Here is a 27,695-nt window from a genome sequence, read left to right as displayed (position 1 = left end):
GATGGATGGATGGATATATCACAACTAGCAGTTTACATACACACGTGGCCAATACTCTCTAATTTCCACTAACAACCCAGGCTAAACTTAGCTCCTCCCCAAGATACAAATGTTGTCTCTCAGTAGAGATGTATTACTTCAACATACTTCCTTAACACCAATTACAGCACTACTTTCCTATTTAGACAAGGCTTTGGGCTTTTCAGAAAGCTAAAAACTCAAATAAGTGATTTTTTTTTTTTTTTGCAAAGAGCTGGCATAGGTTGCACAGACAAAAAAAAACGTGTATGTGAATTTGTGAAGAATGAACCGCAAATATGTGGTAGATTACGTTGCTTTATTTGCAGAGCGTTATTAAAACCCAGGCTGGAAAGTATAAGCATGCAAGAAATAAAATGCATAGAAAATGTGTTATGCTTCTATGTGTGCATTCAAAAACAGAAAAAAGACATGACTTACGGGTAGATTGAGTTTGACTGAATCCACTGGTGAATGGAAGGGCCAGGCGAACTGGTGCTTCCACAGGGACTTGATTACCACCTTGAGCAGGTACTGCAGCTGATTGGTCTGGCGCTTGGGCCTGTCAAGGTTGACGTATTCCGGGGGCGCAGGGTTGCCAACTGTCTGGGGCTGCCCCTGGCTGCCGCCGCCACTGCCGCTGCCGCTGCTGCTGCTGCTGCTGCCTGACATCTGCGCTGCGTCCAGGCCGTCCCCCATTCTGACTGGGTTGGGCATGGGCTCGGGCCCCGGTGCGGGGGCTGGAGCGAGGGCAGGGGGAGCGGTGTTGGCAGTGCACCAGTTCAATCTTGGCCCCGGCACAGACTCCACTGACAGAGCACCACTGATCCCATTGCACTCCTCGCTGGACTCTCTGGGGGGAAGAAAAGAGGCCAGATGTGCATTTTAAACACTCGCCAGTATTTCAGTTTAAGTTGCCATTTTCACAATCTGCAACAAATGTCATTAACGGACCCAATGGTAGAGAAGAGCACTTACAGTATGCAGCCCTTTTGTCTGACTAGACTACCAGACGATCAATACCTGCTGTTTTTTTGTTTGTTTGTTTTTTAACTGTAGCAAAGCAGACCATAATTATGGATTTGTGATACAGAATACAGGGGATGTATATGTACAGTCATAGTCACCAATCCTTGGGGAACACCCCGCAGCAAGCTGAATAGAAGTCCGAGGTTAAATCATCAAGCAAACATATAAAGCGCACAAAGTAAAATTGTGCAATATTTGACACTGAATACCCACAGGACCTGTATATATAATGTTATGTCTTAAAATAGCTGCCATACAAGAATTTCCCTTTTTTATGCCTGGATCATACTTACAGGACTTGAGCCCCATTATTGGCCCGATTTGCTATCACAATTTTTCAGATCGGCCCAAATATTTTGTCGGGAACGCCAAAACTTCTTGTAGCGTAATCCACGACCAACGATTTGGTCCTACGATAGCCCAACGACGCAAAACAGAAGTCTCACATGTTTGATTTTTTTGGATATCTTCCGTGTAGTGCGGCTCGCCGATGCCAACAACCAATGTTTACCGAAGCTTTAGCGCATCAATCGACAGAACACTGGCATGTTTAGATACAAACGTTACTGCTAACCTAGTTTGATAACGATATGTTGCCTGCTTGTAACTGGTATTACAAATAAGTGAACATTACTTAAGCTCGCCTTGAAAAATGAACAGCCCAAAAAGACCTCTCCCAAGCACCCAGTGGCGACACCGCACGTTTTTATCCTTTGTGACATATTTTCCTGTCCGGCCTCCCCAACAGTGTTTGATTTGACAAGATGTATGTAGCTCGATGATCGTAGAAGAAGGGATAGGGTGATATCGTAATATATGTCGTGTAGTGTTGCTAGTGTTTAACCGAGATACGGCAAGATTTTATGGCAATAGTCTGACATAGTGCCGACTATTGTGACCAAATTTGTTCTTGTAGTCTGACCGAGGTGTGAGCGTAATTCTGCTTTGCTTTCAGGTTCAAAACAATAAAAAGATCCATCATATTTGTACCACAAAGCCTATTTTTCCACTTTAAGCCACTTATGCACCAACACCAACTTTTTTTAAGTATCAATATAACAGGTAACTATCGGCCAAACTTCACACCACATGCGCTGGGAGAACAGAATATTATAGTATGTATATGACAGGCTGACACTGGGAGTCATAGTATCAGAGCATTTTTACGAGTCCGAACACAAGTATGGACCGTATCTGCACCGATACCAATACCTGTAAAAACATATTGCACACAACTGTTATTGGCCTGCTCTAGTACCAGAAATACAAATTTTACTGTATATATTGCCTACACAATTTATATGTATTATTTTTAAATGTTTCAAGAAGAGTTACAATAATATTGGCATCCAAATGTATATGAATGTATGTATGGCTTGCAATGATGAACTGGTAGTTGGTAGTAAAAGTCCAAAAGTTACAACTATCATCAGCTCATGTCTTGGCCGCCTTCAAAGTCTTCGCATCATCATCAAAACAAATAGAACAACGCTAGTGTGGTTGGGACGCATACAACAATATAGCAACAACAATATAGCGGAACCCATCTTCACAACAAGGCTTTAAGATTAAACATTATTGTCTGCGAGTAATCCCATTCTTGATGAGTCACTTAATGGGGAACAAGAAAGCAGTTTGTGCAAACACATGACACTGCGTCGGGCCTCCTTTGGGCATTCAAACACAAAGCCGAGAATCTGACTAACTTGAGGTCACGCGTGATACCAGTACGTAATGGCTACTGCACGTCTGAACAGGTACGCAGTCAAAAAGCGTTTTCATGCTTTGAATGCTGTAAAGATCGAAACTGTATCGCTTTAGTTGAAGAACATAGATTAGCTAGTGAGCAGTGGAAGGGGGCAAAAATAATGTCGTGTGTAACCTCTTTCCATAGATAATGCCAATAATGCTTAATCATAGACAAAAATGTGGCTCATCTGCAATGCTCTGCTTGGATTTACAAACACTACCAACCGGTTATCAGTAGAACCTTGAAGCAGCAGAAAGATTGGATTTACTGTCTTGCACAGATCAAAGACTAACCAGACAACATACCTGTGGTAAATCAAAACCTTCAGCAAATGCCCAGAGGTGCAAAGGGAGAAAGATGCCTGACGGCACCCAATTGGAGTCACGTGGAGCTTACATGCATTTCAACACAGGGAAAAGTCACGCCAGGTCAAACTAAACATTATGTAACATTATGTTTGTTTGTGGCTGTCATATTGCTGTACAAACATGTATTTTTTATCAGTCATCTGTAAGTAGGTGTAAAAAGACTGGGTTGGGCTCACAAAGAGGAAACGTAGTTGAAATATACAGGAGCAACGTTACTACATTACAGTGATATAAACCTGTCAAGGGCCAAAACATTATGAATTCATAGAAAGGGAGCTCTCATACGTCAAGCAAGCCGTGAACAAACGACTAATTCCAAAGTATCCGCGTGCGATATGGTGACTCAACAAACAACCTCTGTAGGGCAGAAGGCAAAGGGCAAGGTGAGCAATGCTCTCTACCGTACTAGATTGCAAATCCAGTCGTCTTTGAAATGTGTCTGAAGCTTCCTTTGGGAGAGAAGAATCCTCATGATGGTGGTAAACGTGTTACAGTGGTGCATGTTTAATTTGTCCCATGACCACGCTTGTAACGCAAAACATTTGGATCTCAAATCATCTTTCCCTCTTGAAATAAACAAAAATGCCATTTAGCTGTTCTAGCCGCTCCCCCCAAAAAATTGTTTTCTAAAAGGAAAAATGAACTCTATAATATAGTACTCAATTCAATGGACATTGTGCTGCTCCTACTGGTGTGGGCGCCTTGGCCATCTCAGACACGGATGTACATCGAGACGTCTCGGCTGCTCAGTAAGCTGCAGTAATACGACTCATTCTTTGCAGAGGATAAAGAACGTGCCTGTGAGTATTGTTATATTATCCGTAGACATTTTGCTCCGCCGTTCATGTTCAAATATCCATATCCACCACGACGCTGATGCTATTCGTTAGCCCATCTATGGTGTTTCCTATTTTGTGTTAGCATTAAGCTAGCGGATTTAAGGCAAAGTTATATTGTTGTAAATACACAATTTCTTTGTTTCATGGTTAATTTCACAGTAAAACTCAACTGGTAGTGGCAAGGAACAGCTTGAAGCCTTCTTGACGAATTATTCGCTATCTGCCAAACTGCTGCTGGTTGTGACGTGAACTGACTTCACTGCCTCCATACAGCGCTCGCATCTCAGATTTTTGCTCGGAAATCAAAGCACAAATAAATGGCCGAACGACAGTTCGTATCTTGCAAAAACTCGCAATTCAGGTTACTCGTAAATCAAGGCATAACTGTTTCACAATAACCTGAAACACGGGTTTATAATGGTTATGCTGACTTTGGGGCATCAAAGACAACTAATTGTAGGAAAACCTCCACAAGGACAACGTAAAAAATACTGTAGCCACAACAAGATGTGCTGACTCCGGTTGCCGTGCATGCCAAACTCTTATCATACAAATAAATATTGCCAGATGGTACTCAACCGCTCGTTAAAATCAGCAACACGCGTCCTCGCACGCTGTGCCAGCTTTTCACAATGAAATGTGTAAACAAACTTGCGGAACGCATTCATCTGCAATAAAAGTGGGAGCATGAACTAAGACCTCCTGCAGGTTTCCAGCATCTGTTACCGGCACAGATCCAGACAAGCTCAACTTGGAAAATGGCTCACAAACGTTTCCACGTGGCACGCTTCATGCACAGTCTATTTATACGAATGTATCAGACAGTATTGTTGGTGTCTGGGGTAATTCAATACTAAACTCGGGTTACCGTCCTCAAGTCCGTGACACGCATATTCTTGTAACTTCGGGCAAGTTTTAATTGATAACGCAGGTTTTGTAAATACAGTAGTAAGTGTGCCAACATGCTTCATCAGAGGACAGTCTTTGCTAGGGCTACAAAGTTCGGCAACTGCCACTTGTGGGAACACCCGTGGCAGCGAGCAGAAAGTGCATCTGTGCCCCATTGTGGGAATGATTCACTCCAACAAAAATGTTCCTGTTCTACCATGTTTGTGTACTCATGATTGTATTAGCTTGAAATTGTGGAGGTGTCTATTCACGTTTATATGCCTGAGACTCCAAGCGTGTTCACAAATAAAGCGGTGGTTGCCAATATATTTTCATGTTTAACGTGTTTAGTTAGACACATTTAAACTGATGACTCGTCTGTGTGTGTGTGTGAAAAAAGTTGGCAGATCCATGGTTAGACCAGGAGCTTTAATTCACTTTAAAGCCTGTTAGTTTGCCATGAACGCCCACAACTAGTGAGGGAATTCAAACAGGAAATGTTGGCTTATTATTGGCACTAAACATCCCATATGGTTTAAACAAAATAGATGGTAAACAGTGATTACTAAGACAAACTGTCAAACTACTATCACCAGGTAGTAAAGTTGCCTTTTACACATGGATGCACTGAGGCTTTGCTTTGCTTACACAATGTCAAGAAATCCCAAATCTTGGCCCACAGATGAGCAGTTCTTGGCCAAGTCGCTGAGGAGTCCAAGTTTAAAATTGCACTCAAACATTTCTGGGATAGTTGTAATTTCTAACAGCAAACAGTAATTTAATTACTAACAGCAAAATAAAGTTAAGGAAAAAAACAAAAACCATCTATATGAAAATATTGGTGCGAAATTTAATGATTCTACTTTTGCCTGGATATGAACTTTTGCTAACTTTAACTATATGAAATGTATTCATAATGACATCCACAGCCATCGTCCGGCGCCCACCGAGCGACGCGGCTAAATCCAATCGACCAATCGCAAAAAAATAAATAAATACAAATAAAATAAGTCAGTGACTCTTCGCTGCACATGAAGTAATTAAGTACAACACATCGATGGATGCGCTGCAACTGCAACCCTGTATCCGGTTTTGAGGCTCATAGTCCGCATACAATATACAGTGGACCCCCGATATATACGCAGGGTACAGGGACCAGGCCAAACCACGAATAGCGAAAATCCGCAGATAATTTACACCCATTATGATCATCAAAAACAATAACAAAGAAAACTATTTTTCTAAACCAAAATATTATTGAATGAGCGAGGATAAATGGCCAATAACCGTTTTCAGGATTGGTTACACCCCAAAACAGGAAAACACAAAAGAATAAAACAAAAGAAAATGGGGGGGGGACAGCAAATAGGTAAATCCGTGGGTGCCAAATCACAAGTATGCGGGGGTCGATTGTGCTGTACTGTGTTACTGTTTTATTGAACCACAAAAAAATTTTGATTATGTATACCGGTAAGTGTTATTGTACAATATATGTTATATATTTGTACGCCTTGGAGGCAGCCACTGGCCGTCTGGGTCTCACGTAAGCTTAAAACCCCGGAATCATGTTTTCTGTGGGAAAAGCTTGTAAATTACGTTACATCTGCCATGTTGCGACACCTTGCAACGGCGAATCGCCACAAAACCAGTGGCGGACAGTCAGCCTCTCATGAAAACTAGTAGCTAAAACCCACGCAAGGCGCGACAGTTCAGCCCGGGTTCATCTGTGTCATCTGTGCATCAATTCTTTTTGCATCGACGTATATGTGTTCTGTGTGACCAGGCAGATGAAAAACCCTCCCCTATGTGTGTACAAATCACAGTTGTAATTGTATCCGGGTTCAAAGTTCAGCTCACAGAAGCAGGAAAAGATTATCCAATCCATTTTTCTACAACCCTTATCCTCACTCCGGTGGCGGGTAAGGTGAAGCCCATCCCAGCTGACTTGAGGTGTGTAAAATGTAAAGCACTGCCAGAAAGGAAACATTGAAGCAGCACAGTCTTCAGTCAAATCACTGGCGTGGATTGCTTTTGGTTTCACCATTCAATACAATGACGAGGGAGTGAAAACTGTTGAGACAGTCGCATACTTAAGTACTTCAAAGGAAACCAGACATCTCCAGTCTAAGCGTCCCGATTATCGACACAGGACAGTCGAACAACCCGAAAACGTAACACACGTGAAACCACAAGCATCTATTAAGAGCGCTTTTGACCACATTTCAGATAAGCACAAGAAAATAACCCACGCCGTGGGTGGGATCATTTCCAGTTAAAGATTTGCGGCCCTTTTCTGGAATGTGGCCGAAGCTGTGAAAACGATCGGGTCATGTTATGTCGTGCCCTGCCGTAGTACATTTTAACGACGTTTTAATTCACTGACTATACAGTTTTTATTTACATTTTTGTATGTTCCAATTTGTTATACATATCTCAAACTACTGTTTTATTGTAGTTTGGGTGGCCGGAAATTCGGTGCATTGCTCGGTGAAACCAACTCATGCTCTACTGCTGATTACTAAAGAATTCAAAGATATAAACAATCTTTTTTTCAATAAAAAAGGGAGTCTACTCTTTCTTTTAGTAAGTTTGGTTATTATATGGTCGCAGATCACAATATTCTTTTGGGTCTTGAAAGAGGAGTCAAAATGCTCATGGGTATTGTGTACCATTGCGCCCTTATAACCAATATGATAAATAACTCTTCTCAGTGACCTCCTGACCCTGACCACGAACGGTGTTGGGATGTGAGACTAATCAAGTGTTCACAAGCACTAAAAGTAAGGGCAATCAAAAAGTGCACTTCCTGCTGCTTGCATGTCTTACATTGCCTTAAGCTCTGGCAGACCAGTTGAACTTTGACCTGGACATACATCATTGCAGACTGCTGTGGAATGCTGAGAAGAGCGGAAGAGGCTTTAGTTACTGGGGTGAGGGGGGGGGGGGGGGGGGGGGGGTTACCTCACACCAGGAAATGTGCTCTTGCGTTTGGTCCTACAGCGACTGAAGAGGAAAGAACATAATTGCAAGATGTCACCGGCATCTCCCATGAAAGTATGAATCATTCATGTACGGGGAGTGGGTTCAATCTCAGGTGAAGATGTCAAACAGCAGTCTCCATCTTAAGTATCAGAATGGTCTTAAGCCTAAAGCTAAATGGTTAAATAATTCATTGCACCCAGGCTAGGAGCGCCCATCCCTGTTGATTCACAAAGCCATTTTCCACTTTCCGACAACCGACCTCAAAATTTACCACAGGAGCTGCTTCTCCCTAATTTATTGATTTATGCTGATAAAGCGGATTACTATTGATTTTAGTAACACATATGACCTTTGAATGTTTTAATGTGAACGGGTTTTGTGCTAACCAGTTCTCTGGAAGCCCTCTTCACATTGCCAGTAAAAGTTGGCATTTTCCACCATAACAATAATAATAATGCATTACTTTCCTCGGCACTCAAAGACGATTTACAATTTCATGCATTATTCATTCACTCCTCAGTCACACCTGGTGGTGGTAAGTTATACAGCTGGCCTGGGGCAATCTGACAGAAGTGTGGCTGCCATTCTGCGTCTAAGGCCCCTCTGACCACCACATCCAACCAACTTTGTAAAAAAAAAAATTTTTTTTTTAAAGCTGGATAACTGCAGTTGTTTGTTTACATTCAAACTCAGCTTGTAACAAACATGAGTGACGACATGCACGCTGTGATTGCGAGATTAAATTTTCAGTAGACATGATCCGGCGCACTCATACCGGTCAATCTTGCTCCCCTCTCATCTACTAACAGCTTTACAACATCATCCAACATGTGCAACATCCGGTATGCTAGATGCCAATGTAAAAGGAGCTCTTATATATTTTAATGAGAAAATAATATTTTTTGTTAGTATTTATTGTATTTGTACAATTATTTTATTTACTTTCTTTTCTGATTTATGAACAGCACTTTGTTACAGCTGTGGTTGTTGTTAAAGTGCTTTAGAAATAATGTTGATTTCTGTTCCGTTACGGCGCCGGCGCAGCAATTTTGCAAGATTTCCAAGGAAAAGAGGATGAGGTTTGAATGAAAGCAAATTGGGACTCTCAATCATTGCTTAACGAGGTCAATGAGGGGAATACAGGTGGAGTCATTAAGAGGATTGGATTAGTGATGATGAGTGATTAATCATTGGGACATTGATAAAAGGGGGTGCAATGATGCAATCAGCAATTGCAGTGGTCACTGTCTCTTCATCACGAGACTGAATATAGTAAGAAATAGTCCCAATTCTGAGCGTAAACACTATTTGCATTTGGAATTATTTACACCAATTCAGTAGTATCATTTCTTTTGAACGTAAAATTTTCTCCCTCCCAGGAATTACAGCTGCTTCTCCGCCAGACAGGTTCATGTTGTTTTTGTATGCAAATGGAAGCCACCTCTTTGCACCACAAATTGAGTTTCCCCAACACACGCACACACACAAAGACCAGAACTGGATAATGTCCAACAATCCAAAGACATCCAAAATAAAGAGTTCCTACCATGGTTATTATCAGCCTCGACTGTTTGAGGCAGTGCCCGAAGTGACTCAAAAAGGCTAACCTTGAGTCAAGATAGACACCAAAAAGAAAATGAAGGCTCTCTCACGCTTAACTTCCAGCTGGCCACTATATGCAAGCCAAACTCCATGAATCACACACAACCCCCTTCTTCCTCTGTCGTCCCCCTTCCCCCACACCCCCTCTCTCACCAGGAGGTAGGTTCCTGGCTTCAGGCAAAAATGTGGATAACAATTCTGTCCTCAACACAAGAGTGTAACAAACAACTAGGGGAAAAGTGTCAGGCCATGTGGACACAAGAGATAGTGCTCGCCACATGACAGTCCCGAGAGCCAAAACTCCAGGCCGTTCCGAACGTTGCCTTGTCCTCAGCATATCACGCATTGTGTGGAACTGGTTATTATTAGTTTTAGTTTGGAAACAACAACAACACTGGCTGCATGATTAAGATTAGAAGTTCTTAGCAGAAGTTACATAGTCAACACAATTACCTTTTCACAGAGACTGAATGTGCAATCTTTTCCAGAAGGGCATCCAGTTTTTGGAAATCCAGCAAATCGTTGGACTTGGCATGCATCTTGTAATCCATTTAAATAAACCCCGCGATACGGAAACAAGACACAATCCCAAAAGACGGGTTAAAAGATGATTAGGAAAGTTTCTCTTTCCTTTTCTGTCATCCAGAACACAGATTTAAGCCTGAGGCTCTGGTGCGTTTCCTAAAATCCCGCAGAACATGATGAGTAAATCCATTGCGTAGTCCAAGTGGAGTTTGGGGAGGGGTGATGGTGGTGGTGGGGGTGTCTGTTCCAGGAAAAAATAGCCCGGGAGACGGGAAGAGCTGGTTCAGGAGCTGAGGAGAGGCCACGGAAGCCTGCAGCCGGCAGGCTGTGTTAGCTGTGTGAACCGGTCTTCTCTCTACCCCATCCCCCTCTCAGTAGTACAACGGCCCAGTTGCCAAAGGCTCTCCGCTCCATTGTGTCCTCTTCAGGGGCCTCCCCAACTTCAATGAAAAGCAGTGGCGAGCGGGAGGTTCGCAAGGCCGGCGAGGACCCCGGAGAGACTCCCGGAGAGGACTTTTATTCCTCTCCCTTGCTCTCTCTCTCTCTCTGCCTCTCTAGCAGAGGCAGACCAGCATGCAGTTTCTCAACAGGAAAAATGGCTCTGCTGCTTCCTCATTCACCAGAGCGACAGCCCACACACACCCCTCCCTTCCTCTAGCTGCCCTACGTGCTTGTTCATTCCACCCCTCCCCTGTTTCCCCATCAATAGCGTGAGGTTCTTGCTCGCTCCCCTCTCTCTCTCTCCTCCTCCTACACCTTTTAACAGCCCACCCCTTCCTGTCCTTGCCTCTGTCCGTTTAATTATGCTCCACCCGCACTTACCCTCTTCCTTGGATGATTCTTGGCTTCCCAAACCACTTGAAGGATGCCTATCCTTCAGCCATATAGAGCAAAGTGTACAGTACACAGAACGATTGTCAAAGTTGAGGCCAACCCTCCGTTTTGACAGACATGTACGTGACAAATCCGGTATGCAAAGCCAGTGGATCGGAAAACGTAGCGTGAGGCGTAATTGACACTAGTGTGAACCTAAAGTAATCTTGCGTGAAATGTGAAAGAGAGAACTAGTGCCAGGAATTGAAAAAAAAATAATTGAGTTTGTGCAAACTTTGCCCTCACTGGAGTGGAAATGCAGTGGGTGGGAGTTTATTAATAAGAAAAAGTCGAGGGGAGAAATTGCGAAGAGAGCGCATGTGATTTACAATACTGCAAATTGGCACCAGGGGAAACGTTTGTTCTAGAACACAATGTCTTGTTCGTTGTTCAGAAGAAACACAAAAACAATGTTGGGTGTGGAATAACTGTAGGCATCAAACCCTAGATTTTATTTTTATTCAACGACAACAGCCCGGAATGTTGCAAAAATGATGTCCAAGATTCACAACACAGGCGGACATATTCATTAAAGGGGTAGATGTTAAATATGCACACACACATGCACACACACAAAATAAAAGTAACAAAAGCTGTGAGCCATCTGCTCAGTTCCACGACAACAAGTAATTTTTAAACGTCACTCATTATTTCAACGCCTAACATCCAAGTGAGCGTTTTCGCACAACCAGTGAAAACGTTACTCAGCAGCAGCAAACTGACTCCGTGTTTCGCAATGGTAGTGTAGTAGTTCACATAGCTGACTTTCAATGTCCCATTTGGAATACAGAGGTGACGAGTTTTACGAGCCGTCGATCTGCCGACTTTATTTATTTTGCTCAGACTTGCAAGCGCAAACTTGAGATACGAGCGCTGTATGATGGCAGGTGACTCAATTCACGTAACTGCCGGCAGTTTGGCACGTACAATTAATAAGAAATATTCTTAAAAAAGAGCGTCCGAGCTGTTTGTTGCCACTACGGTCTCAGCTGAAAGTTACTGTCAAACTAACCATAAAACAACCACATAGCCTCTGCTACCTTAACATTAACATACAATGGGAAACTCCATAGGCACATGGGCAAACAATTAGCATCTGTGTAGCAGTGTTGTTACCGGCTCTCTGGACACAAATGGTGCAGCAACGAATGTAGACAGACCAGAAAACAATGCTGGCATATATTCTTTATCCACTGTGAAGAACGACTAATATTACTAGCGTACTGAGAAGAGAGGAGGGGGTGAGGGCTGTCTTATACCGCCCTCAGGTGGCCATGTTAAGCACACCAGAATGAGCAGCATTATGTGCATTGAGAAAATGGGTCACAACAAAGGGTTTCGTTCTATTTATGTCATTATTGTAGAGTGCTATTTTTCTCCAGATGAAACAGCGCCGGCGATGAGAAGAAGCCAGAAAGTGTGAGAGAGCCTCCATTAATCATAGCACCACTGAGGAACTCAAACCTCAGGGGACTCTTGCTTTCCAAAAGAGAGAAATTGACAATTTGACCATGGTTTTACGCAACATTCCTCAGTCAATTGTAATGTAGTTTGTCCTGCAGCTACTCGCCTCATCATAGCTGGACTGGCTATTGAATGTGTTTCTATTGTCTAAACCAGACACTACAAGGAACTGCGAGGTAGGACTTGTGGATGCCGGTCAGTTGGGGTTGAAATTGCTTCAGTTTGGGTGACGTCCAACACCGCTGGTAACTCATCATCGCAATGTTGCGATTGAGTACGGGAGGTCCTTGATTTACAAGACCTCTGTTTCAAAGAGGCTCGTAAGTTCAACATCACACCCTCTCTTTCTTTGGTTTCATTTAATCATTAAACAATACCAAACAAACGACAATAATCAGCTAATAAACAGTCATCGGAAAATACTTTAATGCAAATCGATGAAATAACAGTTCTAAAAATATTTGATAGCTGCAGCCTGAGCGCTGTATAATGGAAGGGGGGGCTTTGTGTGTTTTGTTTGGTACTTGATTTTAGTTAGAATGTGGTCACCAACAAATGAGACGCTAAACCTGAATCAATGTGTCCTAAAAAGCCGTTTCATTTGGCGTATAACAAACCAAACAACAAAAGCTTTTTTGTGTGTTTCAGAGGCAGTAAGAAGGTTAAAACATTTTTTTACACCCTCACATTAAGGCTGTTATGGATTTGCTTGGCCTACTACTCATTTGTTCACCGACTGAACTGTCCGTTTCTTCTCGAGGTCACTCATAACTAGGCCAAAATGTGTCTCCATGGCAACTGGAGAGCAGAACCAAAAACAGCATCATAACGGGGGGGTTGGACTTCGGATATTAAGCTAAGAAAAGTGTATTCTTATAAGCGCACAAAATGATCATGGTCAAAACCAGAGGCGTCCGTTGACAGTCTCACCTGCTTCACTAACGCCTTTGACGATGTTTGTTCAAGGCAGTTAATCAGACTAAACCATCAAGTCAATCGCCAGAAACCCACCATTTTCAGGCATTCAATTCCTTGTTTGACACTATAAAAATAATTTCCCTTCCTTTAAACTTATGGTTTTCCCTTGAGTTACAAAGATTCACTACGTTATTGCTTGTCACATGAAGCAATCCAAACAGTGTGGTATTCTGTTGAACAGTGTAACAAGGTGACAACGTCCATCCATCATCCATTTTCTACAGCGCTTGTCCTCGTTAGGGTCACGGCTGAGCTGGAGCCCCATCCCAGCTGATTTTGGGCGAGAGTCGGAGTACGCCCTGGACTGCTCGCCAACCAATCGCATGTATTGACAAGCGATGATTCACACTCGCATCTGTGGAGAATTTACGAGTCTTCAACTAACTCACGACTGACTATGTTTTGGGAATGCGGGAGGAAGCCGGAGTACCTGGAGAAAACCCACGCAAGCACAGGGAGAACATGCGAACTCCACCAAGACTGAGCAAAGCGAACTAACAATTTGGAGTTCCTGAAGTGCTCTTCAACACACATAACCCACATAAAATTTTTGCGACGAAGATGGAGTTTTACTTTGTGCCGCTGCCTTTGTTCCTCGCTGCCGGTCCCGTAGTCTGCTTGTATGCATATTTTAAGACTAGCGGCGATCGGAATAGCCGTGGATAACCGCTATTCTCATCCACCACCAGTTTATTTCGTACTCTCTGACTGGATGTACGAAGACTGTGTCGTCTTGTCGGCCAGACATTTTGGCGCTCCGCAGGGCGTTGTGGTACGGAGACGGAGGTCCTCTGTAAATTAGCCAATCCAGCAAAACGTAACGTGACCAAACCCGGAAAACAGGTTAGCGGACTTCCTGCGTATGGCGTGATAACTAGCACAACGGGTTTTTGACATAATGGTTTGACCCCAAACTTGCTAAGATTTTAGTTTATTTGTGGCTGGTGTTGTTGGACAAGTTAAATACATGTATATCATTTATTGATCAAATATGATATGATATATGTAACGACAACAAAAATGGGATATTTGGTAGCTCTTGAAGACATAAAACAAAAGATGTAAACTTTTAAACTTTTTTGCGAGTTTCCTGCGATATTGGTCTGCCCGAGGCAGAAGGAAGCGCTTTGTTCTGTTTTGCCGAAAGCGTTAGTTAGTTGCACATACACCTTATCGGTACACACGATTAGCGAGCGGTTAGTCGACTTCAAGCTTTAAACATCGACGCGAAGTCGACTCGTTGACTGGTCGACTAATCGGTGCGAGCCCCATCACATTGCACTTTGGGTGTCGTGTTATTACAACAACAGACGACCGTGAGAAAGTACAATATGTGTGCATAAATCAGAATTGCTGTTTCTAAGAATAGAGCACGGCCTGGGCACTGTCGAGCTGTTTGCACACAAACCAAGCAGGCTCAAAGCGACTGGCGTCGTCCGTTGCCTTCTAGTGTAGGAGTCATTACTAATTGTGATGAAGTCAAAGGGTAACGGCTAAGTATTTGGCATCGTCGGGCAGCCGAGATCCTAACGTTAGGCCAGGGCACGCATTAGTAGCAGTTTCGCAACGGAAAGTCCGATGAACACAAAGTGAAACCAGGTTAGCTAACGTGCACAAAAAAGCGCCAGTATAACACAATCCTGACCGTTTAACAAAGGGCAATAGGAGCCCAGACTCCCGTCATTCGCCTCACTGGCTCAGTTTTTCAGCAAATAGCCTCAGACTGTGTTAAGTGTGCGCCATCATCACCGTGACGGCGTCAGCGTCCCCCACAACAGAAGACAGCCGACGAGCGAAGTAGCCATAGCCGCCGAACACGGTGTTCTGAAGGGCGTTTGCTCGGCTACGGGTGGCACAGTGGGGGCTAACGGTGTTTAATAGGTGTACGGGATGTCAGACGGACACACACACACAAGCCGGGTGCGCTTATTGTGTCTCTTTTTTTTTTTTGCAAACAACTGCCAGCGAGCGTTTGGCTACCAAGCTAGCCTAGCCCCAGCCAGAGCAGGCCCGCCGCCGTGCAAGCCAACGCTCGCCAACGGGTGCCGGCTATCAACGTCCCCCGCTTTAAAGGCTTCTTCTTCTTTCTTTTTTTTCATTTGTTTTTTTGCGCCGCCGTCGCCGTCGCCGTGTTCCGCACTGCTCACTCGCACAGTTGACGGACACGACACAACCGAGAGGATTAGCGGTGGAAACAATGGCGTTTACCTGGGTTTATCAGGTTGCCAGGGCGCGCGGGCTCTTTCTCTCCGAGGATCGTGAACACCTCTCCTGGTCGGTGACGTCACACGTAGGTCTTTTTCGTCGGCAACGTCATGAGCGTGAACAGGGTCACGTTTGATGTGCAAGTGAAGCGATAACAACAACAACAACAACAACAAAAAGGGACACACATTTGGGGGTGAACTGATACAGGGTATTTGATTCATTTGAAACGTCCACTGTAAGGATAAACAGTCATTCAAAATGTAATAAACTAGCACATTGATCATCGAAACAGGTAGCCAACACTGGAAATTGTTTTATATAATTTCTGGAATTAATTGTTCCGTACATATCTGATAATAACATTTGATTTTCTGTTTTATTTAGTTTTAGTTTTCGCTGGAATACGTGACAGGAGTTGCAACTATAGATTATAATTAAATCTGTGACTCTATGCCATCGGGAGGTCTCCTTAGATAAAATAAAACCCTAGAGAGCCGTAGTGATTATTATTATTATTGAGCCCCCCACCCCCGAAAAAAACACACACCCAAAACAAAAATCTGATTTTTATACAGTTGAGTTGCAGTTTCGTTCACGACGTTACAAGCGCCACAATGGGAATCGTCTGGTTTGCAGCGCCCCTCAGTGGACAAGAACGTAGCTGCGTGGTGTAACAGTAAACGCTCGGTGCTCGCGATATAAAAACTAATTTCTGGATAATAATAATGAGACATAAGTCGTGGATAGGAGCACAGGAACGTATAAATAAAAATAAAAATCGTGTTTGAGGTTTTACATTTTCCATAAAGGTTACGCATGCGCATTGTTTGTCTCGTGATTGGCCCGCCTGAGTACCCCGGAAGTAGTGTGAAGGTCTTTGGCTGCAGTTTTGAGTTTGGATAACGCTGAAGTCAAAATGGGCGTAAAAATAGAGATGTTCAGAGTAAGTTAAGATGTCGTTTTGTTAAAACTCTTACTGTGTAACGATATCCGTGTCATTTTGGTTCACGTCATTAGCGCCAAGTTAGTGGCGTTTATGTTGTAACAGGCTATTGACATGTTTTGTTGTGTTGGAACAGATGATGTTGTATTTGTCTTTCCCCGTTACCATGTTCTGGATCTCGAATCAAGCGGAATATTTTGAGGAATACATCGTAAAGAGGAAGGTTTGCAAACCGGTCGTCTAAATTCACGATCTCTTACTGTTACCGGTGTTGCAACACTAATTCATTCATTCATCTTCATCTTTCTCTTTTCGATGATGGAATCTTTTGTGGTGCACAGAGGGAAATCTTCCCCGCTGACGAGAGACTTAATGTACGTGTCTATATATCTAATTTGTAGTCATTTACCAACACCTTTTAGAGTATAAAATGTTTGTTTGATCCTCTAGCTTTATCTTATTAAAGATAGGATCAATCTGCCTGTACCCCCCCCCCCCCATATTTACATTTATATAAGTTTCTGGGGGAAAAAAAGGTTTATAAAACACATTAGGATGTTAGACATCAGGAAGTAAGTTATGACCACGATCAGTTTGAATTTGTACTCCAGATGCCACCAATTATTGTTATTATTTGGTTGTTGTTGCTGCTCTTCGGCTTGAGAACATCTTCGGAAGTTCTTGCACGACTCGACTAATATTTATTTTTTTATCAATTTACTTTGCAGAGGAAAGAGTTGGAGGACTTTAAGGAGAGAATGCGAACACAGAAGGAGCAGCGGCAACTGAAACAAATCTGTATGGAGTCAGAGAACTAAGGATATTTTGTGAAATATATTTATACTAAAACTGATGATGGTATGTAAGGAAACAATGTATGGAGTGGAGTGGAGAGATTAGAATTTTCATGAGACTTTCCCACTGAACTTTGATTACGCATACATGTGATGTAATTAAGGTTATATGGGGGTTCACCAATTGAACATGCCACTGGACTTTTTATGTGTGGTCTGTTTATTGTTTCCTTACTTTGAATTATATCACATGTAACAAGAGGGACTCAGTAATATTCTTGCAACCATCACCTATAAATTTGACACAGGTTGTCATGATTTTGTGTGTGTGACTGCTTGTTTTCATATGCTTAGAGGGGGGAGCTCATAAATTATTTGTTAATATGACATTAATAAAAGTATAGTGTGCACCAAATCTACACACGAGATGGCCAGATTCACTTTCAAAGACATACCCATGGAATATGAAAATGTGTTCTGATAGTCAATAACACTGTGAGCCACAGCAGACTTTTTTTTACATTAGTACATTCTCACAATTGCCTTTTTTTGTCCGCATATGGCAATGGCTCTTTAGCAAAGTTCCATTTATCATCCATTTTCAGTACTGCTTACATTTAGCAACGGTGGGGAGGAAAAAAAAAAAAAAAAAAACTCCAGACGTGACATGTCGCCAGCACACGGTAGGGGGCACTGTTCCCCAGGAAATGTTGATGACGACCGTTCGGGCAGAATTTAACAACAACAAGGAAGTAACCAACAAGTCACCCGACCTAAGTTAAGATGGCACCGATCGGGCTAAAAACAATAGTAGGAGAAAGTAAGTAACATGTTTTCCATTCTCGAGGTATTTGATCGCGTCTGTAGAATTTTGATTCCATTTCCAAAGTAGTGCGCTGTGATGAATCGCTAAGGTGAACGTGACGTAGGAGAAGTTGTTTCTTCGATGCTGTTTCTGGGCTCAAATCTCAAATCAAAATACCGAATTCAAACAAATGTCACCCGAGCTACGTAATTTGCAACGAGGGGCAAATGGTGATTTTGTGAAATTTCCCAATAATAACTTTATCTGAAGTCGTTACGTTTGTAGAGTAACGTCAAGACGACTGGGAAGTTGAAGGCTAATGGCAACTAGCTTACGTAAAGGGGAAGTTCGGCGAATTTGCTTTCCGATTGACACGTAAAGTAATAAAGGTTAAAAAAAAAAAAAGCTAACTTAACAAATATCACACTTTTGCGTCGTTTAAAGTTTGTGTCACTTCTACATTTAAATTCATTCGTCTCATTTTACTCAACAACTAAAAAAACAACAACAATGCTGTCATTTAGAGTCATGAATTTTAAAATATCCTATCATGTTGCATTATTGTTTTTATTATGAAAATGAATGTCTTTCACAAATCTATTGTGTGCTCGGTGGAATCAAGTAGCCTAGTTATTCAACCATTCATTGAAGCAATATTTAAAGGTACATCCTTCTGATTTAAAGATAAAAAGCAGTATTCTTTCATTGTGTTTTACCGGTAGTTTAATTAAATCTGACCTCACTCAGAAGAGCAGTTTGCACCACGTATTTGCACTCACGCCATAACAAGACAATGAAGTCTCATACAATCTGATGAGTAAGGTTTTCTTATTGTTCTTACTACGTACAGTAACTCTGCAATGCAATTGTGGTTTAAGTTGGTCCAAAAAAACCCAACTATATATATACTCTCTGTTTGCCTCTACAGAAATTCTAAACGGTGTCATCAAGAGTGTAAGGAAAGATGGAGAGTGGAAGGTAAACATGAGCCAAACTTAATTAAAACAAACTTTGCTCTGACTTGAATTTATTAATAGTTTTTTTTTTTTTTTTTTTTGGTCGAATAAATGTCTTCAGGTTCTTATCGTGGACCACATGAGCATGCGCATTCTGTCGTCTTGTTGCAAGATGTCGGACATCTTGGCAGAGGGGGTCACCAGTAAGTGTTCAGTGTCAAGTGCTGCTTACGGATCCTGCTGAGCGCAATGCAAAAAGTATTCACATGGCCGTGCTTGACATAATCCTTGTCGTCGGGGGATGAATTAATGCTTCTCTAAATATGATTTCACACTGATGGTTTCATGTAGCGATGATGTTTATAATGTGAGATCGTTAAGGTCTCGTATGCTTTCAGTTGTGGAGGATCTCAATAAAAACAGGGAACCCATCACGTGTCTGGAGGCCATATATTTGATCACACCAGTGGAAAAGGTCCGCCGTCACCCTTTTAACTGACTCACTAAGTGTAATAATAGCCATGGGTATAATAATTGATTAATCAACTATTAATAATTTGGTCGATTGTGTGGAATTGATTGTTGTGTCTCCTTTGACTTGCAGTCAGTTCGCGCTCTCATAAACGACTTTAAGGACACCGCTTTTACTTACAAAGCCGCTCACATCTTCTTCACCGACAGTAAGACACTGTGTTGGGATGTTGAGAAACAATCCAAATGTTCACTCAAGTCATTTGATGTATTTATTATTTGTACTCCACCAGCTTGCCCGGATAATCTGTTCAACGAAATTGCGAGATCGAGAGTCTCCAAAGCCATCAAGACGTTGAAAGAGATTAATGTCGCTTTCCTACCATATGAGTCTCAGGTAGGCGTTTATATCTAGAATTCAATTTCCTTTTAAATGTTGTCTTTATGTTTGGGGTGAGGGCAGAGCACTTGATTTGGCTTGCCATGCAAGTCGAAACACAGATAAAATCCAACTTGAAAGTTTCTGAGGACTTTATAAAAACTGAATGCCCCGGCATAATGTGATTAATAGTCCTACGTTTTGATTGGCGCTGTCAGCTGGGATATGCACAGCAGCACACCCGCGACCCTAGTGAAGATAAACAGTAAAGAACACCATTCTCACAGCGAAACATGGTGGTGGCAGCGGGCTGTTTTAAACTGGGGCTGTACAGACGATGGAAGCAGTTATAAACTGTTTAAAATAGCGCAAAACCTTCAGGCTTATGCTTGAAAGAAAAAAGAAAAAGCCTAGTAGAACAACTGTGTGTGCTGACTCCCATTTAACATGAGTTTAAATGTGTAAATGTGTTAATTGTGAACACAGCCACATTCCAGTTTTAAGAGGGTGTGGACAGTTGTGCAACCACATTATCTCAGTTGTTTATTTTTACTTCCCATTTTGAAAAGATATAAAATAAATAAATAATAATAAACTGCGCTGTACTGGTTATAGGTTACATTAATAGTGGAACCATGTTTGAAATGATTTATCATGATCTCTAAAAGCTGGAATTTGAACAGGGGAGTGCAGATTATTATTTTTTTTTTTTATAGCCACTGTACCTCTCTGTCAGGCGTCAATCTTTAATTCAGTCTCTGTGTGACTGTGCAAATGTACCCAACGAAGTGTCATTTTCTTCCCTGTTGTCCCTGCAGGTGTTCTCCCTGGACTATCCAACCTCCTTCCACTCCTTCTACAGCCCAAAGTCCAATAATGACACGAGGGACAAAATGATCGAGAGTCTCGCCGAGCAGATCGCCACCGTGTGCGACACGCTCAAGGAGTATCCCGCCATCCGATACCGCAAGTATGCACCTGCCTCGCAGCTTCCATATGAGCTGAATGAGGTCCGCAAATTTCATTGTGTTGTGTCCCCCGTAGCGGCCCGGACAGGAACGCCAAACTGGCCGAAGAGGTTTACCAGCGCCTGAACGCCCACAAAGCGGACAACCCAAGCATGGGAGAGGTTCTAGTGCATTATTACCACGACATACTCTTCTTCGACATGTTGTTTAGAAGTGAATTATTATTCTCCTTTTATTGTACTCGAGCCGCTTTTCCTATACAAGAGTTTAAACATCCACTCGGATGGTGCAGCTTTTCACCTCTACAGGTTGTGGGTGTCTTTTTTTTTTTTTTTTTCCTTCACTGCCACTTTCTTCTTTTTTTCCTTCTTTCCTCTTTCTCTCAGCTCACCTTTCCTTGCTCCGGGATGAGTCTTATCAGGCATGTATTATTTTCTGCGTTCATTTGTTTGGTGTTGCCTTGAGAATGTTCTGTTGTTTGCATGAGAGGGGAAGAATACAGGGGGTCCTCCAACAAAGAATTTGAATTTGTACCTACGTATGTCAGAACGTGCAAAATTCTACCACTAATGTATGCGGTTAAGTCATAATTGCAGTAAATATTTGTATGAGAAACATTGCTAGGCTGTACATTTTGTTGTTGTAAATATAGATGCAAGGTGTCAGAAAGGTTCCGGGACTAGTGTCACAAAAGTGACCTGACTTACATGTTGTTGTGTTTTTTTGTTTTCGTTTTAGATACAAGCCGGCATTCGGCTGATCTGTTTTGCTTTGACTTCAAGCTGTTTATTACCACTCCCAGTTGAAGTTACTGCCAAACGCAACATAAAACAAAGATAGTTTCTCGTTGTGTATTTAAAACAACCACATAGCTTTGATTTAGATAAGTCCATTTAGCTCAGTGCTAACAAACAATGCAAAATGCTATAGACGGGCTAATGAATAGTATCGGTGTTGCTCTGTTATAACACTTTATGCAGCGGATATTTAACCACGAACGGTGGCGCAATACATGTAGACGGGTAATATTTCAATACTGTATCCTTTCAACGCCTCAAATTTATTAGCGTTCGTAACGTCAACAACATTGTGTGATGGTAGTACAGTCGTAAACCGAGGACCCCTTGTACTATAGAATACTGCATCAGTGTGAAAATTTAACCTCCCCACACACAGATGAAAGTGCATCGGATGTGGCTTGCATGGCGGAATAAAAATCAATCTTCAAACTAGTATAAATAATGTACTTCAATTGATTTCAGGGGGTAAACAAGGGGCGCTCCCAACTCCTTATCGTCGACCGTGGGTTCGATCCCATTTCACCGCTCCTCCACGAGTTGACCTTCCAGGCGATGGCCTACGATTTGCTGGATATCCAAAAGGACATTTACACGTGGGTAGACACCCAGCTTGGGAATGCCGCTTGTTTCGTTTTCCTGCGTGGTGTTTTTGTCTAAAGTGTAACTTGTTTTTGTTTAGTTATCAGACGACCGGCATTGGGATTTCCAAGGATAGAGAAGTGTTGCTGGATGAAGACGACGAGCTCTGGGTTCAACTCAGGCACCTTCACATCGCTGATGTCTCCACGTGAGTATGGCAGTAATTATCACACCTCAAACATACAAACATATGCGACTGCCTATTCTACATGACTTCCGTAAAATTGTTTTTGTTGTTGTTGTAGGAAGGTGACGGAGCTGCTTAACACCTTTTGTGAGAGCAAAAGGATGTGCACTGACAATGTAAATGACTGTGTTCATACATGTGGTCTAATTGTAGATGCAAATCACTTTTTTTCTGGTGCTGTTTGGCTAAATTAGTGGTGCTGTTTTTTTGTACTTTAGGCCAACATCAAAGATCTGTCCCTGATGTTAAAAAAGATGCCACAGTATCAGAAGGAGCTGAGCATGGTAAGCGTGATGGGAGTCAACCCTTTCGACACATGAGGAAAACTAAGTCTCAAAATAATATTGACATTAATATATACATTTACAAAGGTATATTAGTGCAAAACTAAAAAGAAAAATATTTAGAAATTAGTTTACGAGGGGGAAAAATGTCATTTTTCAAAAAAGATATCCATCATTCTAAAAGAATAACGTCGTAATATTATGATCATGAACGTATACATGCGTTAGGTTGTGGTGTGTCGAGGATCTCGTCAAGGTAAACGAGTATATGTTTCACAAACACTACAAACTACATGGTTTGTTCGTTTATTTCAAAATTTGTTCTTGTAAACCTTACATTTTTTGGGAGGTTTTCTCTTTCAAAATTTCTTAGTGCTGCATTATTATTGAACGCTCTTTTTATTTTATTTTTATTTTTTTCCTCTTCGTTCCCCCTCAGTACTCCACTCACTTGCACCTGGCTGATGGTTGTATGAAGAATTTCAAGGCCTCCCTCGATAAGCTCTGCGAAGTGGAACAGGTCAGTGTTTTGTGACCGTATCGGTACATATTGCTGCAGTCTATATATATTTATAGCGCCGCTGGTGTGTGCGCGCGTTCAAAATGCCACTGGCGCGGTTCGTGGTATTTAATGGAGAATAGCGGTCATTATATTGTATATGGAGCTTGTGGCCAGACGTCAACACCCGCATATGTGCAGGAACGCAGAAGAAGCTCTCATGTCACGACGAACTGTTAGGACCCTTCATAACATTTAATGACTTGGTAATGTCAAAATCCTTCCAAGCACATGTCTGTGGCCTGGATTTGTCAGGGATGAGATAACACCACAGCCCCGGCCCGAGACCTGCTCTTGTGTCCACATAGGAAATACTGAGCCGTGTCCTTTTTGAGAGTTTTATTTTTTTTAATTTTTTTTATTTTATGAGTGACGCATCGTTGGATTATGAGCATGTTTGGATGCCAGCACCTCATAAATCCCACGGGCTTTTTTTGGCTTTAATAAGGATGGCCAACCGCTCCCAGCACCTGTCGCCTCTAAAAGTGTTTTGCATTGTTTGGTTGAGCAAGTATAGCCATTACCTCTGCCAGGGAGGTTAGGTTTTCACTGCGAAAAGGACTTGACCAATTTCCACAAAACTCTGGGGGGCCAAGGAAGAACACATCATAATTCCCATGGATCCTCTTGATAATGAGAAACTGAATAATAAGGGGCTTTCCTTTTCAAACACATTCACTGCCATTGACGGCTTTAGAAGTCAAATATCCATGTTAACTGGGAGCGCTGGCAGTGAACGAGTTTTTAAATTGATTCAATTTTTGTGTACATTTGTAATAACATTTCTTATGTTTTCAACATTTCCTTAAAGACCCTGTAAGTAAATTCAGAGATTTGTGGAGCGATAGGGTTAAGTGTTTTTTTTTTTTACCATTTCAGTTTTCCTGATATTGTTTTTATTGAACTCTCGTATTTTTTTTTTTTTTTAACTCTAGTAAAGGTAGAGTACTTTTGGAACCATATGAAAACATGGTGATTACGTTGTGACGTGAAGAGTAGATGTCACTTTCCCTCTCCGTCTCCCCACAGGACCTCGTGATGGGTGTCAACGCAGAGGGGGAGGCTCTAAAAGACGCCATGAAGAGCATCGTGCCCGTGCTGCTCGACAACGAAATTTCGGCCTACAACAAGATCCGCATCATCCTGCTCTTCATATTCCACAAGAAAAAAGGTACAACGTACTTACTGATTCCAGAATCAACCGCTGTGTGTATTCCTTTTTCCTCACGAGTTTGACTGATCGTGTGATTGGTTGCAGGCATCGGGGAGGAGAACTTGGACAAACTCATCCAGCACGCCAACGTGACGGCCGACAGAAACATCATCACCAACTTCCAGAACCTAGGCTGTAACATCATCGCTGGGGTATTTATTTAGACACTGTTAATAGTATTGTAAACCATAAAATAGTCTTAGCTTTAATGTAAGAGGCCCTAGCCAAAGATAAGTAAGATATTTTTTAAATTTCTTTAACATGTGTAAAAAAAGAAAAAAGTAAACCATTGTTAATAATCAAAACCAATAAAACAGGATTAACTTTCCGCTTTGAATCTGAGATTTCAACTTCCCCGTTGAAATATAAATTACAACCGGTGGTGTGTCTCTCTTGAAAGCAATTTACCTCAAGTAACACTTTCCTTTCGACTGACACTTCACATATTTCAATATGGCGACAAAGAAGAAGTGTAAAATAATCATTTCAGCCATTCGCCCTGTTTTCGCAATCGTTCTGCTTTGGTCAAATGACATTAAGGGTTGGTTTAGTAGTGTTGGAATAAGAGAGAAGTTTGGCTTTTGTCACTCTGAAGAACGTGTGACATCATGGTGAAATGACCCATTAACCAAGCGGATCGATTTCTTTTGCCGTTTGTCTGCACCCACACCTCGTGAACTAAGAATTGCAATTTGCACGGATTGTGTTTTAGGGTGTCAATGCCGCCACAACGCTGCCAGATCGCAAACAACGCGCAGATAGCACGTACCAGCTGTCCAGATGGACGCCCATCCTCAAGGACATCATGGAGGTGTGAGAGTTTTCAATAAATATGTTGCATTTTTCCCCCAACATCCAATCTCAATTGAGTCTTCTCTCTCAGTACGCCATAGAAGACAAGCTGGACAAGCGCCACTGGCCCTTCATATCGGACCCCGCCCCCATTAGTACCACTCAAACGGCTGTCAGGTGGGTCCCAAAAGGAGTAGTCTTTGTAATTTTAGCCCATTTTGAGTTGCGTTTTTACCGTTCTCCATTTTCCGGATGGCACATATGCTGTAGACCAACGACCATTCACAGTCACACCTACGGACAATTTAGAGTTTTCAGTTAACCTAATGTTCATGGTTTTGGAATGTGGGATTACCCGGAGAAAACCCACACAAGTGCGGGGAGAACATGAAAACTCCACAGACTCCACACTGGAAGATTTGAGCCCTGAATATCAAACCTGTGAGGCAGACGAGCTAACCACTAGCACAACATGCTTATAAGGAGCAAAACATTAAAGTTGTGTACGGCAGTAAACACATTTGCAAAATGGATAGATGCAATAGAAAGTAAAAAAAACAGAGCCACGTTAACACAGGAAGGCCGTAGTCGAGATTCAAACGATCCTCGGAGCTGCGAGGCAGACCTTTTCCATTTGTCCATATTTAGAACATTCATAGGAAACGACATAATGCTGCCATCTGTGTTTAAACAAACTGAACGCGGCGGGAGGTCACAGACAGATTATGTTTGTCATAAAAGCTTTTATCCCTGTAACTAAGTCCTACTGGAGCTCTTTTGGGGGAACAAAACTCGAGTGAGTGGAAGGTTTAAAAGGTGAAAATGAGCCAGTTTTGCGTCCAATACTTTAATCCTACAGGGAATTCCCATCTCTGCGGCATTTTGCGGACCAGGCGGGTTCCGCTCGTAATCTGCGTAATGCACAATGCTTGCCCTTCCTGTGCCGCAAAGTGCAGAAAATAAATCTCAGTAGTCATTAAAACGACTCGGGCTGTTGACAAGTGTGTTATCATTTCTGATTTATGTAGCCACACAGTGTGTCCTCCACATTCTCATTTGTACACTTTCATTCCAGCAGCGCTCGTCTTGGCCAGTGGCACAACAACAGACCTCCAACAGAGTATCACACTGGACCCAGGCTCATTATATTTGTCATTGGCGGGCTGACCCACTCGGAGATGCGCTCGGCCTATGAAGTCACCCGAGTTTATGCCGGGAAATGGGAAGTGCTGATTGGTAAGCGTTGTTTTCTTTCAGCCCAACTTCCAAAGTCACAACGCAAATAAATTGGTATCCGTGTGTAATATCGGTGCATTTTTTATGAGTACATGTGATGTACAGACACTGAACTGTATCGGCGCATCCCGAGTGATGATATGGTAGAACAAGAGATGGAACTCAAAAAAGTGGTACCTTGGCTTACTTGAGTTTTTCCAAGTGATTAGCTGCAACTTGGTCATGTTATTTGCTCGCCGCTCGAGTGGAGTGGAAAAAAGGGAGCGTCGTCGCAAATGCCCTTTCAGCCGTTTATCGAAGAGGACAAACAGTCAAACACACAAATGCAAAATGAGAACACTCGCAAGGAGCATGGAGAAGACACCTCACACTCAGCGAACCACATAGTAAATCTAACCGGCCAATCGGAGTAATTACAGGAGTAATTATCATTCGCTTAACATTGTGACTGACATTTTTCATTTTTGATCTGGTCCTCGACAGGCTCCTCTCACATCCTGACGCCAACCGGCTTCCTCAACGACCTCAAGAGTCTGGACCAGGTTCCTAATCCCAATTGCGAAGATAACGTGGACCCTAACAGTGGGCGGGCACAATGAAGGATGAGCCTCTTCTTCCTTTTGATTGACTCCCGGTCATACGTATACAGTATGGCAATATTGTATTCGAAGTTAAACATCAAATTGTTGTTGTTTTTTTGGTGTTGTTCGTATAGTTTGCTCTGAAATTAGTTCTGTGCTCATTTGAAATGTATTTTAACGACGACTAGCCTCATCCACCCGTGAATGACATCACTGTATGATCCTTGGAAGATACCTTAAATTAACCCCCCCCCAATACCCTTGTCCAGGTAAATCCATTGAGAACTGCTGTCTCTGATAATCTTGCACATGACTTATAATGCTGGAATGTGGTGTTTCTTTGTCCTGTATAAAAGAAGTAATAAATGGCGCAATATTCACATTATAACGGCTCTTTTCGTCATTTTTGCGAAATGTGTTGACCAGGCGGAGACTTCTTAATTGCAAATGAGGGGGAAGCGTACACCTACCGACCAACGAGGGGGGTGGGAAAGACATCATCTCTCCGTGCCGAGGATTATGTTTTCATCTAGGATTACAGATGACAATATTAAGAACAGGCCA

General features: G+C 42.3%; 3 protein-coding genes across 5 annotated transcripts in view; 2 read left to right on the top strand and 1 right to left on the bottom strand.

Annotated features, from left to right (window-relative positions):
- The window catches only part of brd4 (bromodomain containing 4), a 29,742-nt gene extending 14,135 nt beyond the window's left edge, over window positions 1–15,607 (bottom strand). Inside the window, exons 1-2 of one of the 2 annotated variants that reach the window (XM_061699856.1) lie at window positions 15,525–15,607; window positions 460–871 (exon numbers count right to left, since the gene is read on the bottom strand). In XM_061699856.1, coding sequence (XP_061555840.1) covers window positions 460–735 — 276 coding nt within the window. In that variant the 5' untranslated portion in view covers window positions 736–871; window positions 15,525–15,607. Of the gene's footprint in view, window positions 1–459; window positions 872–9,929; window positions 10,643–15,524 lie in introns of those variants that run through there. The other variant, XM_061699855.1, reaches the window with a different exon arrangement.
- Window positions 15,608–16,141: 534 nt separating this feature from the next.
- LOC133415173 (protein PET100 homolog, mitochondrial) lies at window positions 16,142–17,687 on the top strand. Its single transcript, XM_061701018.1, has 4 exons — window positions 16,142–16,467; window positions 16,604–16,690; window positions 16,809–16,841; window positions 17,196–17,687. Exons 1-4 carry the CDS (start codon window positions 16,441–16,443, stop codon window positions 17,283–17,285), a joined length of 237 nt encoding a protein of 78 aa, XP_061557002.1. The 5' UTR covers window positions 16,142–16,440; the 3' UTR covers window positions 17,286–17,687.
- A 279-nt stretch (window positions 17,688–17,966) lies between these two features.
- stxbp2 (syntaxin binding protein 2) lies at window positions 17,967–27,513 on the top strand. Of its 2 annotated transcripts, none has more exons than XM_061700971.1 (19): window positions 17,967–18,081; window positions 18,995–19,044; window positions 19,144–19,225; window positions 19,421–19,497; window positions 19,627–19,702; window positions 19,787–19,890; window positions 20,691–20,842; window positions 20,917–21,001; window positions 22,103–22,233; window positions 22,320–22,427; window positions 22,525–22,582; window positions 22,685–22,750; window positions 23,190–23,270; window positions 24,339–24,480; window positions 24,568–24,674; window positions 25,235–25,333; window positions 25,406–25,491; window positions 26,393–26,550; window positions 27,034–27,513. In XM_061700971.1, exons 1-19 carry the CDS (start codon window positions 18,045–18,047, stop codon window positions 27,147–27,149), a joined length of 1,815 nt encoding a protein of 604 aa, XP_061556955.1. In that variant the 5' UTR covers window positions 17,967–18,044; the 3' UTR covers window positions 27,150–27,513. The 2 variants fall into 2 exon arrangements, with proteins under 2 accessions (XP_061556955.1, XP_061556954.1); XM_061700970.1 differs by having other exon boundaries at window positions 26,390–26,550.
- The last annotated feature ends 182 nt before the right edge of the window (window positions 27,514–27,695 follow it).

The sequence above is a fragment of the Phycodurus eques genome, chromosome 16 (assembly GCF_024500275.1).
Source record: "Phycodurus eques isolate BA_2022a chromosome 16, UOR_Pequ_1.1, whole genome shotgun sequence".
Taxonomy (NCBI): domain Eukaryota; kingdom Metazoa; phylum Chordata; class Actinopteri; order Syngnathiformes; family Syngnathidae; genus Phycodurus; species Phycodurus eques.
Note: the sequence above shows the minus strand (reverse complement) of the source record. Positions and strands in the feature narration are given on the sequence as shown.